Source organism: Argiope bruennichi, chromosome 2 (genome assembly GCF_947563725.1).
Source record: "Argiope bruennichi chromosome 2, qqArgBrue1.1, whole genome shotgun sequence".
In the NCBI taxonomy this organism is placed as follows: domain Eukaryota; kingdom Metazoa; phylum Arthropoda; class Arachnida; order Araneae; family Araneidae; genus Argiope; species Argiope bruennichi.
The window spans coordinates 64,120,745-64,134,874 of NC_079152.1; the positions used below are offsets into that span (position 1 = coordinate 64,120,745).

General features: G+C 26.5%; 1 protein-coding gene across 3 annotated transcripts in view; it reads left to right on the forward strand.

Moving 5' to 3' along the window:
• The window catches only part of LOC129955939 (5'-AMP-activated protein kinase subunit gamma-1-like), a 509,804-nt gene extending 495,768 nt beyond the window's left edge, over window positions 1-14,036 (forward strand). For all 3 annotated transcript variants that reach the window (XM_056068262.1, XM_056068265.1, XM_056068264.1), the window contains 7 exons: window positions 2,055-2,181; window positions 3,848-3,928; window positions 4,943-5,065; window positions 6,058-6,129; window positions 10,632-10,706; window positions 10,797-10,890; window positions 12,412-14,036. In XM_056068262.1, the coding sequence (XP_055924237.1) occupies window positions 2,055-2,181; window positions 3,848-3,928; window positions 4,943-5,065; window positions 6,058-6,129; window positions 10,632-10,706; window positions 10,797-10,890; window positions 12,412-12,524 (685 nt within the window). In that variant the 3' untranslated portion in view covers window positions 12,525-14,036. The remainder of the gene's footprint in view (window positions 1-2,054; window positions 2,182-3,847; window positions 3,929-4,942; window positions 5,066-6,057; window positions 6,130-10,631; window positions 10,707-10,796; window positions 10,891-12,411) is intronic.
• Window positions 14,037-14,130: the final 94 nt, after the last annotated feature.

Here is a 14,130-nt window from a genome sequence, read left to right on the forward strand (position 1 = left end):
GTCATGTCCGACCTAAAATCTGCTTAAAAGTTCTAAGTTGTTACCTGCAACTAAATTACAAAAATCAATTGAATAAAAAGTGATTTGAGTGTTTAAGACAACTTACTTAATACTTGTACTTACTTGTTTGACAACTTGCTTGTTTATACTTAATAGATATGAATGTTTACTTAAAAATTAATCAATGCAGTCTTGCGGCGGTGAGAAATTTCCGTCTTCGTATTTTGAAAAGTTTTTAGCTTTTTGTAACCAATACGCAGTAAACATTCGTGAGGAATAAATGCGATGATGAAAATTTTCTAACAAATGTCAAAATGAGTTTGGCACTTGATATTTTGAATTTCAGTATAATCATTCGACAATTTCTTTTTAAATACAAGTACGAACAATGTATAAATGAGCAATTAAATAATATATATCGATAAGCAACAATTAATATTTTTTTTAAATTTATATTTTTGAAATAAATTATAGATAGACTTGGAATCCCCCCCCTTTTTCTCTCGATAGGATGAAAATGTAATTGATTTTACTCTTGATTCGGTTATTATTAATCTATTTTTGTTATCAATTTTAAATTCCGAAGTGATCACATTAAGCCCTAGCTACTATCTTTAACAGTTTCAGTTTATTCACATTCTGAAAATGTTTTCTGATCTACTAAAACTGAAGTTTCATTCCAAGTGGTGAGTTGTGCTGATTCTTATTTTCCTAAGATAATCTCCACCTGCTGAAACTCAAAGACGCTTTCTTCCATTCTAAAGATATACATGTTCAAAATAATTTTCGTGGCCTCTCCTTTCAGCTTTCTTCTTTGAACGGCGTCTTCCCTTGTCGATTACTTCTTCAAAAAATATCAACAATGAATAAAAATTTGAATCTTTCTGTAACACCGCAAAGAATAAAAATTATTTTTAAAGGACTCCACGCCTGCTTCTCAAAACAAAAGAGACAAAAAAAAAAAAAGTTTTACATGTATAAACTTCACAAATCTTTTTTTTTTTTTTTTTTTTTTTTTTTTTTTTTTTTTATATAAAGACTTGTGGGTTTTTTTTTTTTTCCCCTGCCTTTAATTGAAATGTCATTATATTAAGAAAATATGGCTTCTGTAACATTTTAGAAATTTTAAGTTAAAGAATTCTAAACATTTTGCAGATTTGGATACTCTAAGTTTAAGGAGGTATTATAATATTAAGTATTAAATTTAATGAATTTAGGAAACTGATGTTAGATATTAACTGTTCTATTTTAAAATGCTATGAGTTGTTTCTTCTGGAATTAATGGTGGTGTTTTCAGTTTCCTTAAAACTGTGTATATGAATCATATTACAACGCTCTGTGATTTTATGAATAATAAATATTGTAGCATTGCAGTTTCATTACTGATACATGCAAATTATGAGTTCCTATTATTTTGTATATTTCTTAAGCAAGTATTCTGTTATACTTCATTAGAAAAGCAATGTATATTGTTTAAACTACTAATTTCTTGAATATCAAAATATGTTTATTTACAATTAACACTCGTAAATAGATATTGAGTGTCACATCCATTGTAGAATTTTACAGCAGTTTTCCAAAACATAGTTTATGGAAAACTATGTTTGTTTTCCAAAATATTGGATATAGAAAACAACTTTGTTTTCCAAAGCATTGGCTATGGAAAATTACTGTTGTTTTCCAAAACCTAGGTTATGGGAAAATTACTGTTGTTTTCCGAAACGTAGGTTATGGGAAAATTACTGTTGTTTTCCGAAACGTAGGTTATGGGAAAATTACTGTTGTTTTCCGAAACGTAGGTTATGGGAAAATTACTGTTGTTTTCCGAAACGTAGGTTATGGGAAAATTACTGTTGTTTTCCGAAACGTAGGTTATGGGAAAATTACTGTTATTTTCCGAAACATAGTTTATGGAAAACTACTGTTGTGATATAAAAAAAGAAATTGTGTTAGCTATGAAATTTACTTTTCAATTCATAAATTATTGTACTCTCTTTTTAATTGGTAAGAACTTAGATTTCTTTTCATAATGTTTTTTTATTTCCTATGCATAGTTTATTAGATGCTATAAAAGCTCTCATCCAGAATAAAGTTCACCGTCTGCCTGTGATAGATGCTGCAACTGGTAATGTCCTCTATGTGATCACTCACAAAAGAATCCTCAAGTTCCTCTTTCTCTATGTAAGAAAACTTTGTAAATGTTCCTATTTTTTGTGACTTACATTAAAATTTATTTGAATATTGATGAATAAATTGTTCTATGTTTTTTTAATGTTTATTATTTTGACATTGTTCATTTTTTCAGTATAGAAAAAATTATGTACCATTTAATGAACAAATATGAAAACTAAATATGTTAATAGTGATTCAGTTTTTAACATACTGTCCCACTTTTTAAATTTTCTTGTATGTAAACTTATTATAGTTATGAAAAAAACTTTTGCTAATAAGGGCTTTTGCACAAAATTTCTAGACTTCTGTTGCATTTTTAGCAAAATCCATTCACAGGAAATTGAGCCATCAAATAGAGATGAACAAAATTACTAAACATAAAAAAACTGGATGGATAAAATTTGGTATATAGATTTAACATTTAAAATGCAAATATGAATAAAATCTGACAAGAAGTTAGAAATCACTTTCGCTCATATGTAAGAGCAATAATTAGATAAATGAAATGTGGTACACAATTTTAGACTTAAAGTGTAAGTTCATGTCATGAACAAATTCGTCAAAGGGTTGTCTGTCTAATGGTCTATACTTTCGCATATTTGAAAACTTGATAATAAAAAATTCCTCAGTTTAGAAAAGTGAAATCGGTTATGTGGTCATGTTACTAAAAATTGTAAGCCTTTCAGTCGGTCGATACAAATTTGTCCAAAATGCGTATTTGGCTCCCTTCTCAGTGAAGCAAAAATGCTCTTTGTATGTTGAAACGCCGGTATTCTGAAAATAAAAATATAAGCACTTTTGATGTTCGTGACTTTGCCCTAGGTTCAAAATCTTATGGGAAGAATTGCCCCTTCCTTTCAAAAAGTATGCAAGAGAGCTTCGACGAGACAGCTTCCGTTAGTTAATTTCTAATGTATAAAATTATAAAGAATAAACATTCTGCCATAAAATTCTGAAAATGTGTTAATTGAAAATAACTGAATAGTATCATGAATTTTAAGAAACGGTTTGGACTGCAAACAAATAGCTTTGCCGAACACTGAAAAAAAATAATAGATATCAACAATTGCACAAGACGGACATTGTAACTTTTATCTGTGGAACTATCGGTGCATTTTTACTTCGTTATTGGTATTTACAGTTTATTACTGTGCCCAAGAATACTATTTGTTACTAAAAAGATATATAATTAGATGCATTTTCATCTCATAATAAAAAAATTAAATAAAATGTCAGCATGTTAATGAAGTTAACTATGCATGAATACATAGTTTTTTTAAATATATTTCAAATGAACCGCATTATATATATTTTTAAAAAAAATCTCTTGGTTTAATGGTAAGGTATACCTAGTGACTTCGAAGTCGGAGAACTCCAAGTTCGAAACCCAATTCCACGAAAGGTCCTTCGTGTATGGTGATATGGCGCCATTGAATAAATCTGATGTCATTTGCTAAAGGCAGGATTCATCATATTTTAAACAAGGAAAATCATTGAAATTTATTCTTTTGCACTAATTTATCTTCATCATTAAAGGCACCGTTTTAAAAATTAAAAAATTTCTAATAAAGTAAATTGTTACTGCTGACTCAAACATTGTGACTTATGTAAATAATTGTTTCTTAGTTTTTATATAATTTTATTAAAATTAATTACTTTCTTTATTCTTATATAGTATCATGAATTGCCACATCCTAGTTATATGAATAGCACCTTGGGTGAACTACAGATAGGTACATACGACAAAATTGCCACTGTAAGTATATAATCTTTTCAAATATAATCTTTGCAATCGATTATATTCACTGATTTTATTATTTGCAATATTAAATTATTTCAGCAGTTATTTTTTAGATACTTAAACACTAAATATTTTAAATTCTTGTTCCATTTCATCCATTTATTTATTCTTGCAACTTTTAAAATCTTTCTTTTTTCAAGCAGTATTTTACAACTTAAGAGGTAGTAAATTTAACATTGAAATTTTTATGAATATGAAATGATTTCATCATGAATTTCTTTATCAAATATTTGTTATGCCTTGTTAATCTAATTCTCCTTCTAAGTTTTATAATAATTATATATAAACTTTTTTTGTAATTCAATACTTATAATACTATAATCGAAACTGGCAGGTAATTAAAAAAAAAAATCTGCTGTTTGAAACTCAAATTTTTGCAGTTAAATTTCAAAGTATTTCACTGGCAAATCAAATTTAGCACATTCTTCTGCTTATGTCTTATTAATTTATCATTGCATTATAGCAGTGCTGCAAAAAACTTTAAAAAAGCATTTACACCCAAAACGCTTTATAGAATTACTCCATGAAGTTTTGGAGGTGTTGTTTAGTCTTGGTTATTTTGTGATAGCAAAATGTATCCATTAAATGTATAATGAATTATTTATATATGATGAGGCAGTTTTTATTTATGAGCTTAATTCATGAATAGCTTCCTTGAATAGTTATTGTCTTTTGTTCAATAGACTTATATATTTGCTTCTGTGCAGTTTAAGATTTAATTTTAGAATAATACTGTAAGAACTAAAATGCATGCATTTATCTTGAAATATGTTTTTTTCCCATAATTGTTTGCTTACAGCTTTTATGTTGAAATAATAATTGGTTTTAATAATTAATGGAAGTCTCCTTCCTTTTCTTTCTTCCATTTATTATAAGCATTCTGTTTTTTAAACATCTTCATTGGACTCAGTCTAATTAATATCATTAATTATTTGTACTTTGTTAATTACCCCATTTTAAATATTTCAGGTTAAAACAAGTACCCCTGTTATCTCAGCTTTAAATGAATTTGTTGATAGAAGAGTGTCAGCATTACCTGTTGTAGATGATAGTGGAAAAGTAGTTGATATATATGCAAAATTTGATGTTATTGTAAGTTGAACTTTTATTCATGTATTAAACTGAGTGTAAAAACTCAGCTGTTGCTCTTAAATTAAATATGTTATTCAAAGCTTTGTGTACCGATAAGATTTTGTTTGAACAAAATGAATTGCAAATTAATAAAAAATTTAGTTTTGCATAATCTTAGATGTTATACTGTTTGTTTAAATAAATGCATGACTTTCAGTTGATGCCTATTATTTTATAAGAGACCAAAAATGTTATAATTTTTTTAAAGAAACATTTATTTACTATACATTTACTTCATGCAAAGGTAATAGATTAATGAGATAATTCTTCTTTGCTATAAATACTTTATTGACCTTTCTAGAGTCACGATAATGCTGAGATATTTTCTATATTTAACTTTTTCTTGTTCTATAATATTTTCATCATTTTTTTAAAAATTTTTTTTTTTTTGTGCTTCATTCATTCAACTTGCATCTTTACATTGCCCATTTCATTTAAATCTTAATTTTAAAAAAAAAATAAAAAGCAAATGTTTGTTATATGCGTTTATGTTAATGTTTGTTATATGTGATATGTTAATGTTAATTGCAAATGTATGTGTTTCATCGATGTTAATGTTAATTGATGTATGTGTTTCATCGATCAATTCAGTTTTGATCATCTTTCCATCTTATTATTAACATTTTTTTTCTCTTATTAATGAATTTTATGTTTAATATTCAGTTTCAATTCAAAACACTTGATGGCAGATTGAAAACTCAACAGACAAATTTGAAAATGTATTATATATTTAAAGCTTTCATGTTTCCTTACCTCCTTGAAATTATTGGAGAAAAGTAATAAAAATCATGCCTTTATTTTAATGCATTTTGCATTTCAAAAACGAATTTGTTTTAATTTGAAATAATTTGCACCATTTAATATCCTAAAACTATAGTATATAAATATTAAATTGGCAACTTTTTCCATGAAAAATTTTATGAATATTAATATAATTTAAATCTTTTCTGTAGAATCTGGCTGCTGAGAAAACATATAACAATCTGGATGTCACTGTAAAAAAAGCTCTGGAACATAGAGATCAGGTATGTTAAAATGATTACTCTTGTGTGCATTAAAAGGATTAAAGTTGTTACACATCATTATGTGGTTACCTATGTGTAGTGAGATGTTACCAAACTCTCTCTGTAGAACATATGGAATAATGGGAAGGGGTGAACTGTGTTAACAGCAATGGTTACACACCATTGTGCAATTACATATGTGTATCACAATATTTGTAAATTAACTCTGTAGAACATTGGCAAATGGGAACATAAGGTGTGCTGATGATCTGTAATTTTAATAAGATTTGTTGAAATGTTAAGTTATATTGTATCATCATTAAAGCGTTTTTTTCTTTTCTTTTTCTTCTTTTCTTTCTTTCTTTCATTATATTACCCATAAACTATTTTTGCTAATAGCAACTAACTTTTCCTAACACCCTACCTGACATATTTATTTACCTATGCATGTAAATAAACAAGTGATTGATAGATTAATTTTCAGATCATTTCTAAGATCTTTGCAAACTTTCAAAGTATGTGCGCTATACGCACAATGACATTTTGGCAACCTTTTGTTAATAATAGAAATATTAGGCTGATGCAAAACTATACAAGATAATTTTTTTCAAGGAGATAATGTACAAAACTGTTTAACTGATGATGTTTTTGTTAATCAAACTAGTTCAAAAATCTTTGATTTACTTTTCTGCATTAATGAATGCAATTGCATGCTTATTCTTTTTCTTAAGATTTTATTTTAGCTTCTTGGTATGGTTTGTGCTTTAATTATTAATGCTTCTTACATCATATTTTTAGGTTGGCAGGGTAAGTCAGTTTGTTTATACTCTTTTTAATTTTGTCTGTTGCTGATTGTCAATAAATATGCTTGTATTTCTCATAATTATTTACTAATTGTATATTTTTTTCTATATCTAATTGTCTGTTTTTTTATTGTGCTAATATATTTTTGAAGCTTTGCATTAGAGAACTTGATTAAAATTTCATTTCTGATGCTTACACTTGAATAACACTAACATTTGCACTTACAAGTACCTTATATTTCATTATTAATTTTCATCTTATAAAAATTGCTTGGTTTTTAATTTGAAATTTAATGCGTCAAAAAACATTTTATAAGTCCCATGAAAAAATTATAACTAGATATTTATTATTGCATTCTTAATTTATTAATTATATTCTCTATTGTATTTTATTCATTTAGATGGTCGAAATTTAAAATTGAAGAGTTAAAATATTTTGGGAGGAAACTAAAATTTTTAGAAAAGTAATACATTCTAGTAATACATAAATTGTCATATTTTGTATGTATAATGAAGTTACTAAATAATTTAATTAAACCTTGACTAGTCCAGTTAATGTGATAATACCTCACTCAAATCTTGAGTTCTTCATTTTTAAATCAGCATTTCAGACACCTAAATCTTGATGTAATATTTTATAAAATGTCTTATTTGCAGCTATATGCATGTCGAACTTGAAATTCTTCTTGCAATTTAGTTCATTTGTGTAGTTTTATTATTTTTTTTCCATGATTACAAAAAAATTAATAAAATGGATTATCCATGTAATTAATGGCATAATGAATGCATCCCATGATTTCTGTTTTATACTGATTAAAATTTTTGATGCAAGCCAAATACCTCTGAGATAATTATTGTATTCATTTCTGAATAGATGTCAGAAATCTTTTTAGTTTTAAATTTCTAAAATCTGAATTTTTATAATTGAATTTTGAAATGTTCAATGGGCGATTTCATTATAAAGTATTTAAATTCGAAGAATGGTTTATCATTATACCTAAACATGCAAAATAACAATAATAAATTATTATAAATGATTTTAAAAAATCCTGAAAGTTTTAATCTTCTTGTTCTTTATTATGTCATATAAATTTAAAACTTTTTAAATATATCTTAGACATTTGTTTTTTTATTAACATAAAATATTTTTTAAATCAATTTCTGAGCACTGTTAGAATTCAAATTACCAGTCTTGTACTGTCATAATTAACGACAAATAAAAAATAAAAATAAAAAAAAAACCACTTTCTACGCTTGCGTGTGTGTTTGTTCTACAGTACAGTTCGTACCGAGTTTGAAACCTTAGCTAGTAAGAATGTGCACCTCAAAGCGATTTTTTTTTTTTTTTTTTTTTTTTTTTTTCCCAACGAAAAATTAAGTTGAATTTTGTCGTTTTTCTGTGATAACTTCCAAAAATATTATTGCTCGAAAAGGCAGTTTACACTGCCAGTATACTGACACCAGTTTAGTAGTCAAGCAAATGTTACTTAAATTTTGAACTATTTTTTATTTTATTTATTGCTTTGCCTAATTTCTAGCAACAAACTTCATTATTGCCTTGAAACTCATATCAATTTCATTATTTCATCGTCTTTAATCATGTAATTTTTTTCTATTATTGAAAGCTAATGAAGAAGGATTCTGATTAGTAGTATATTTGTTGTTACAAGATAAATAAAAAAGTGAAGTTACAATATCACGAAGTTTAGAAGATAAATGAACTGGATATTTACGTTTTTAATTACGCTGAAATATTATGGGATTGTCGGCATTAGAAAGGATCATGTTCACAATAAACAGAACATAAGCAAGATCGTTAAAACAAACAATTTGGTGGAATTATTATGTGTAATTATAGCTAAACTATTTATTTGAAATCAGTTATAACCAATATTCTCTGCAAACCAATTGTTTACTTTTATGAATATATTATACTGTTTGGTCATTAATATGTATAGGATATCCCCCAAAAAATGGAACATGGTTGTTGTTTTTTTTAATTAAATAAATTATATCTTTAATACCAATCCACTTAAAGTATGAGTAAGACTCTGTAACGTTTTTGTAAGATAATCAGTCTTTTCTTTCCAAGCAATGTTCGAATGCCTTGCAGACAGTAAAAATAAGAATTTTTTTGGTTGAGATTTGTTCTAATTATAATTTTTTTTTTTTTTTAGCTATTCTGTGAATAAATTTGGGTATTTGATAAATTTTTCAAAGCTTGAAGGACAGAAAATCTATCTGTTAACAACAGAAGCTTCTTTTCTTTTTTTTTTTTTTTTTCCCCTGGAATATTTATATAATATGTACTGACAAAGTCAATTCATCCTCTAGTTTAGACATAATGCCAACCAAAATAACTGAATATATCATTCAGCATATTGTTGTACAAACTTTAATTAATCAAAGAGTTTCTGAAAATGCCATATCACACATTTATAGAAATTTGCTACTAATGATGAACTTTTATGAAGAATGGATTTATAACGTTTCAATAGTAATAGTTTTAAAAGTTATCTTTTTATCTCAATTAAAGCAATTTTTGTTTGTCCAAATTCAGAAAAGGATTTTGTTTGACCTTTGTGGGGACTAATTGTAAAATTCTGTATGTTGATCGTGTAGGTGTATATTATATGGAGGCAGTTATGTTGAAATATTATCTACACTGTCAGTTTTGGAATGTTCAGTTTTAGATTTACTGTTCATTAACTAGAACAAGGATAACTTGAAAAATAAGGCAAAATTTCAATTTATGCATCATATTTATGACAGTTCATTCTTCCCATTCCTTAACGGGGAAAGTAAAGATTCTGTAGTTTGTAATCGTTAAACCGTTCTGTGAACACACTTACTAAAAAGATGTCGGGAATTTTAAAAAAAAAACTGCCTTTGTACTAGACCAGTATTGCGATTACTTACAACATAAATCGACAGCATATTGAAATGTTTCTTGCTACTAAAATATATCTTTTACAAAATGCGCAAGTGCGAGCAAATAATTTTCTTATTCGGCATTCCAATACTTCTCTAAGATATTTAAAATGTTAATTTCTCTTCCCTTCTATGTAAAGTCGAAGTTGCAACTTTCGAAGGTCAATGAAAGTGAACTGCATTGCACGTGATTAGCAACTTTCTTTGAAGTCTTGATAATCGGATGATAATCTATTAGACAAATATTTGCATTGTTTTTTTGTTTTTTTTGCTGATTAAGTTTATATTTCTAAATGTTATAATCTAATTTTATCTTATCCGTCTATATTTAAAAATAAGTATATCGTGCGAATTTTTCAGATAAAATATAAAACTTTGTACATTGATGAATGTAAGTGAAAAAAAAAAATTATTTGGCCTTTTATACTATAGGGGACTGATATTTTTTTTTTGTGTGTGACGTTTTAGTAGCAACTTCCAAAACGCCAAGATATTTTCATACAATTACCCACCTTATTTAATGAAATTTTATAATTGGAACTATGTATGTAAATATGATATTTAAAGAAACAAAAAAATTGTTCTGCTTTTTTGGGGGCGACCTGTATATATTAAATCTGCTTTAACAGAATATTTTCCATGATTGTTATGAGTTATATTTAAACGATACAGTCATTCAAAATGCTTAATTTTATAGTACGGATGTATACAGTCATTCAAAATGCTTAATTTTATAGTACGGATGTAATTTTCAAATTATGTAGCATATTTCTTTTTTTTTTCTTGTAGTATTTTGAAGGTGTTTTGAAATGTACATTAGATGAGACTTTTGCAGCTATTCTTCAGAGGATAGTAAAAGCTGAGGTATGGCAAATTATTTTATTGTAACTTTATTTTCAAGCATTTAATATATTCCATAGGTCAATCACAACATGATCATTAATTATTTTGTAGGTTCATCGACTTGTGGTTGTGAATAATGAAGATCATGTTATTGGAATGATTTCGCTATCGGATATCTTATCCTACCTCGTCCTACGATACACAGGTTTATACTCATTTTTTATGCTTAATTTTTAAATTAAATGCTGTTTATTTGATAGTAAAGTATATTTTTTGATGAAACATATACGATTATTATGGTCTATATTTCTCATATATTTATATCTTTATAGCCTTACTATACAAATAAAATCTGAAAGTAATAAATAATCGCTCTTGCAATTCATAGAAATATAAAAATAATAATTCATTCTAATGTATTAATTGTAATGATGTTGTGTTTAAAAAAATTATAATGTATGAAAATAATTTACTTTTTAATATAAAAATTATTTACATCTTTCACTTCCAAATGCAATTCCATGGTGATTGTAATAAATTTAATTCTTTCTCACAATAGGAAATATTCTTAAATATTTCATAAACGCAATGTGTTTTTATTGATTTGAATTGAATAAATATGATGGAATATTCAAATCTTTAATTCTGTTTTAAACATTTCAATTTATCATCTACTAATCTGTGTTCTTGCTGTGATGTTGAAGTCCATTTGTGTGTGTGTGTGTGTGTGTGTGTGTGTGTGTGTGTGTGTGTGTGTGTGTGTGTGTGTGTGTGTGTGTGTGTGTGTGTGTGTGTGTGTGTGTGTGTGTGTGTGTGTGTGTGTGTGTGTGTGTGAGCTGTTTTGTATTTTATTCCGTATTTTTTTATAGATTTTATGCATAATCTTGTTTTTAAATTTGCATACATACTCTCGCTTTTCCACTTGAAACTTCTTTCCGCCATTGATTGGTATTGATTTAGAGCTGTAAGCCTTGCATAGCTAAAACACACACACAGACACACCTACCTTTTGTCTCAACATATGAAGGGGAAAAAAGCATACATTTTTAGTATTAAAAAATTTAGTTTTCATTCTTCAATAAATGTATGTTAATTTAGTTAAAGTAATAATAATAATAAAATTATTTGCTATTTGTGGGAAGAGAAAAATCCATCAGATTTGAATTAATTTATATTCATTTAATATGCAAATCTGAATTAACTAGCTGTTTCCTCATATTTTTTTTCTGTAAAATTATATTTTTATATTTGCTGTCTTTTTTTTATTAGTTAATTATAGATGATTCTTGGTTATCATAAAATTCTACTTTATCTATGGTGGTAATTTTAAAAGAAAATAATTAATCTTATACGCCTTTAATAAGTCTTTCAAATGGTATCTTTAGCAGAGATTTCGTTAAGTTTTATCCTGAAAAAAATTTTCTGGAATTTATTGAAATTCCTACATTGTGTAGTGCATTGTAATTGAAAATTTTCTTAACTCTGTATTTGAATAATGTTTATCCTTTTTTTCTCACTTTATTTAAAATGTTTATTTTAGTTTTAATTTGTATTTCTTGCTGAAATGTTTTTCTTCTGATTTCTAACAAATTTCAGAAAATTATCAGCTAATAGTATTATTCAAATATTGATCATGTGAAGAAAATATCTATTTTTTTAAAAATCAGATTTATTCTTTAGAAAAATTCTCTTCTTTTAACAAAATAAATCTTCTTTATTTTTATAGAAGAAGCGAAAAACCCACCTGAAAATGACTCATCTACGGTTGTTGAGGAAAAGTTAACTGAGGAACAGGAAGAACAGGAACCTGAAGAAAAAGTCACCACACCTGAAGAATGAGTGTCAGTTCCGAAAATTCATTTTTTTTGGTACTTCAATTTATTATGAGTGTGGCACTCAGAAATGAGTTCCGAAATTTATTCCTGCTTGCCCATTATCTCTCCATGCATAACTGAAATTGTAAATAAGTCATTCAGGATATAATTTTTAAAAGTAGCTTATTAGCTATTTTTAAGAAATTTTGCTTGAAACCTATGATACGTTGATATGTAGAACAACTACTAATGATTTATTTTTTTTGTATCAAGAAATAACTGTTCATGGGGCATGATTAGCTAAAAACAAAAAGGTAGCACAAACATTTGTGTCTAACTGAATTAAAATTTTAACTTCAAAGAGTAAGTTTTATTTATGTACTATGTAAAATGACATTTGCATTTCATGAAATGTATTGCATGTATTATTTGTCTATTTTTCTCTTATTTAAATATTTATTTCTGAACCTTTTCTCTGAAAAAAAAATAAGCATTCCTCTTCCTCTCATGTAGGTTTGAAGTTTTATTTTGCAATTTTGTATGTGTATATAAACCAACATTGTTTTGAGCCTGGAGCCAAAATATTTATATTTCTGTATTTTAGATGCATTTATAGAGATTTAAAATTCATTTGCAATGATGAACTGTTCAGAAAACTAGCAATGTTATTAAATATTCAAGAATTCATCAAAAAAAAAATGTATCAGTGCTCCATTTTAACCTAGAAAAAAGATTGAAAAAAATTGATCTTCCAGTAAGAATTTGTTTTATATCACCTTAATAGATTATATAAAAATTTATACTATCTGTACATAAATATGTCCATAAAATTCAAAATGGATTTTCAATTTTTCAAACCTACATTACCTTGTTTCATCACAAATTCTAACTAAAAAAATCATAAATTTTAAAGTGAATATTTTTGTCAACATTTTTTTAAAAATTTCATGTGCTTTGATCATCTGAAAAACTAATTTTTGAAGATATTTTTTTGGTATGTGAAGTTATTATATATACTGAAATTATATTGCAAATTATATCTTTTGCTGTTGCCTAATTTTATATTTTCTTTTGTAAATCTTAACATCAAAGTAATTATTTAAGTTTATACATCTCTTAAGTGAACTATCTTGATTATAAAAAATCATTTTCACTTAGTATTGCAATTGTAGTTGGGCAACTCAAATTTGAGTACTTAGTCAATTTGCTGAGGAAAATGTTTCTCAGCTTAGCAGTTTGTGCCATCAAAAGTATATTTTCTTTATTTGTGGGCATTTTCCAGAAAATCCTTTTGTACTGTGTGTTTTTTGAGTTGCCAATTATCTTCGGTGTTCATTGTAATTAAATGTGAAATGAAGCTAATTAGCAATGTTTTAATCTAGATTTATGTTTTGAAAATAGGAAAGCATTATTTTTACTACACACCTTACTGATAGAAGTTAATGTAAATTATTTTTGTTTCATACTATCACCCTGTAAAAAAAAAAGTGTTGAAATGTTATGTATTAAAATCTGAATAAACTTGTACCCAATTTTATTTTTCTTGTATGATTTTTCATCAAAATGTTTTTAGGCTGGAATTAGAATTATCCAAGAATCAATTCTAAATGTAATTTACAATTTTATAACCA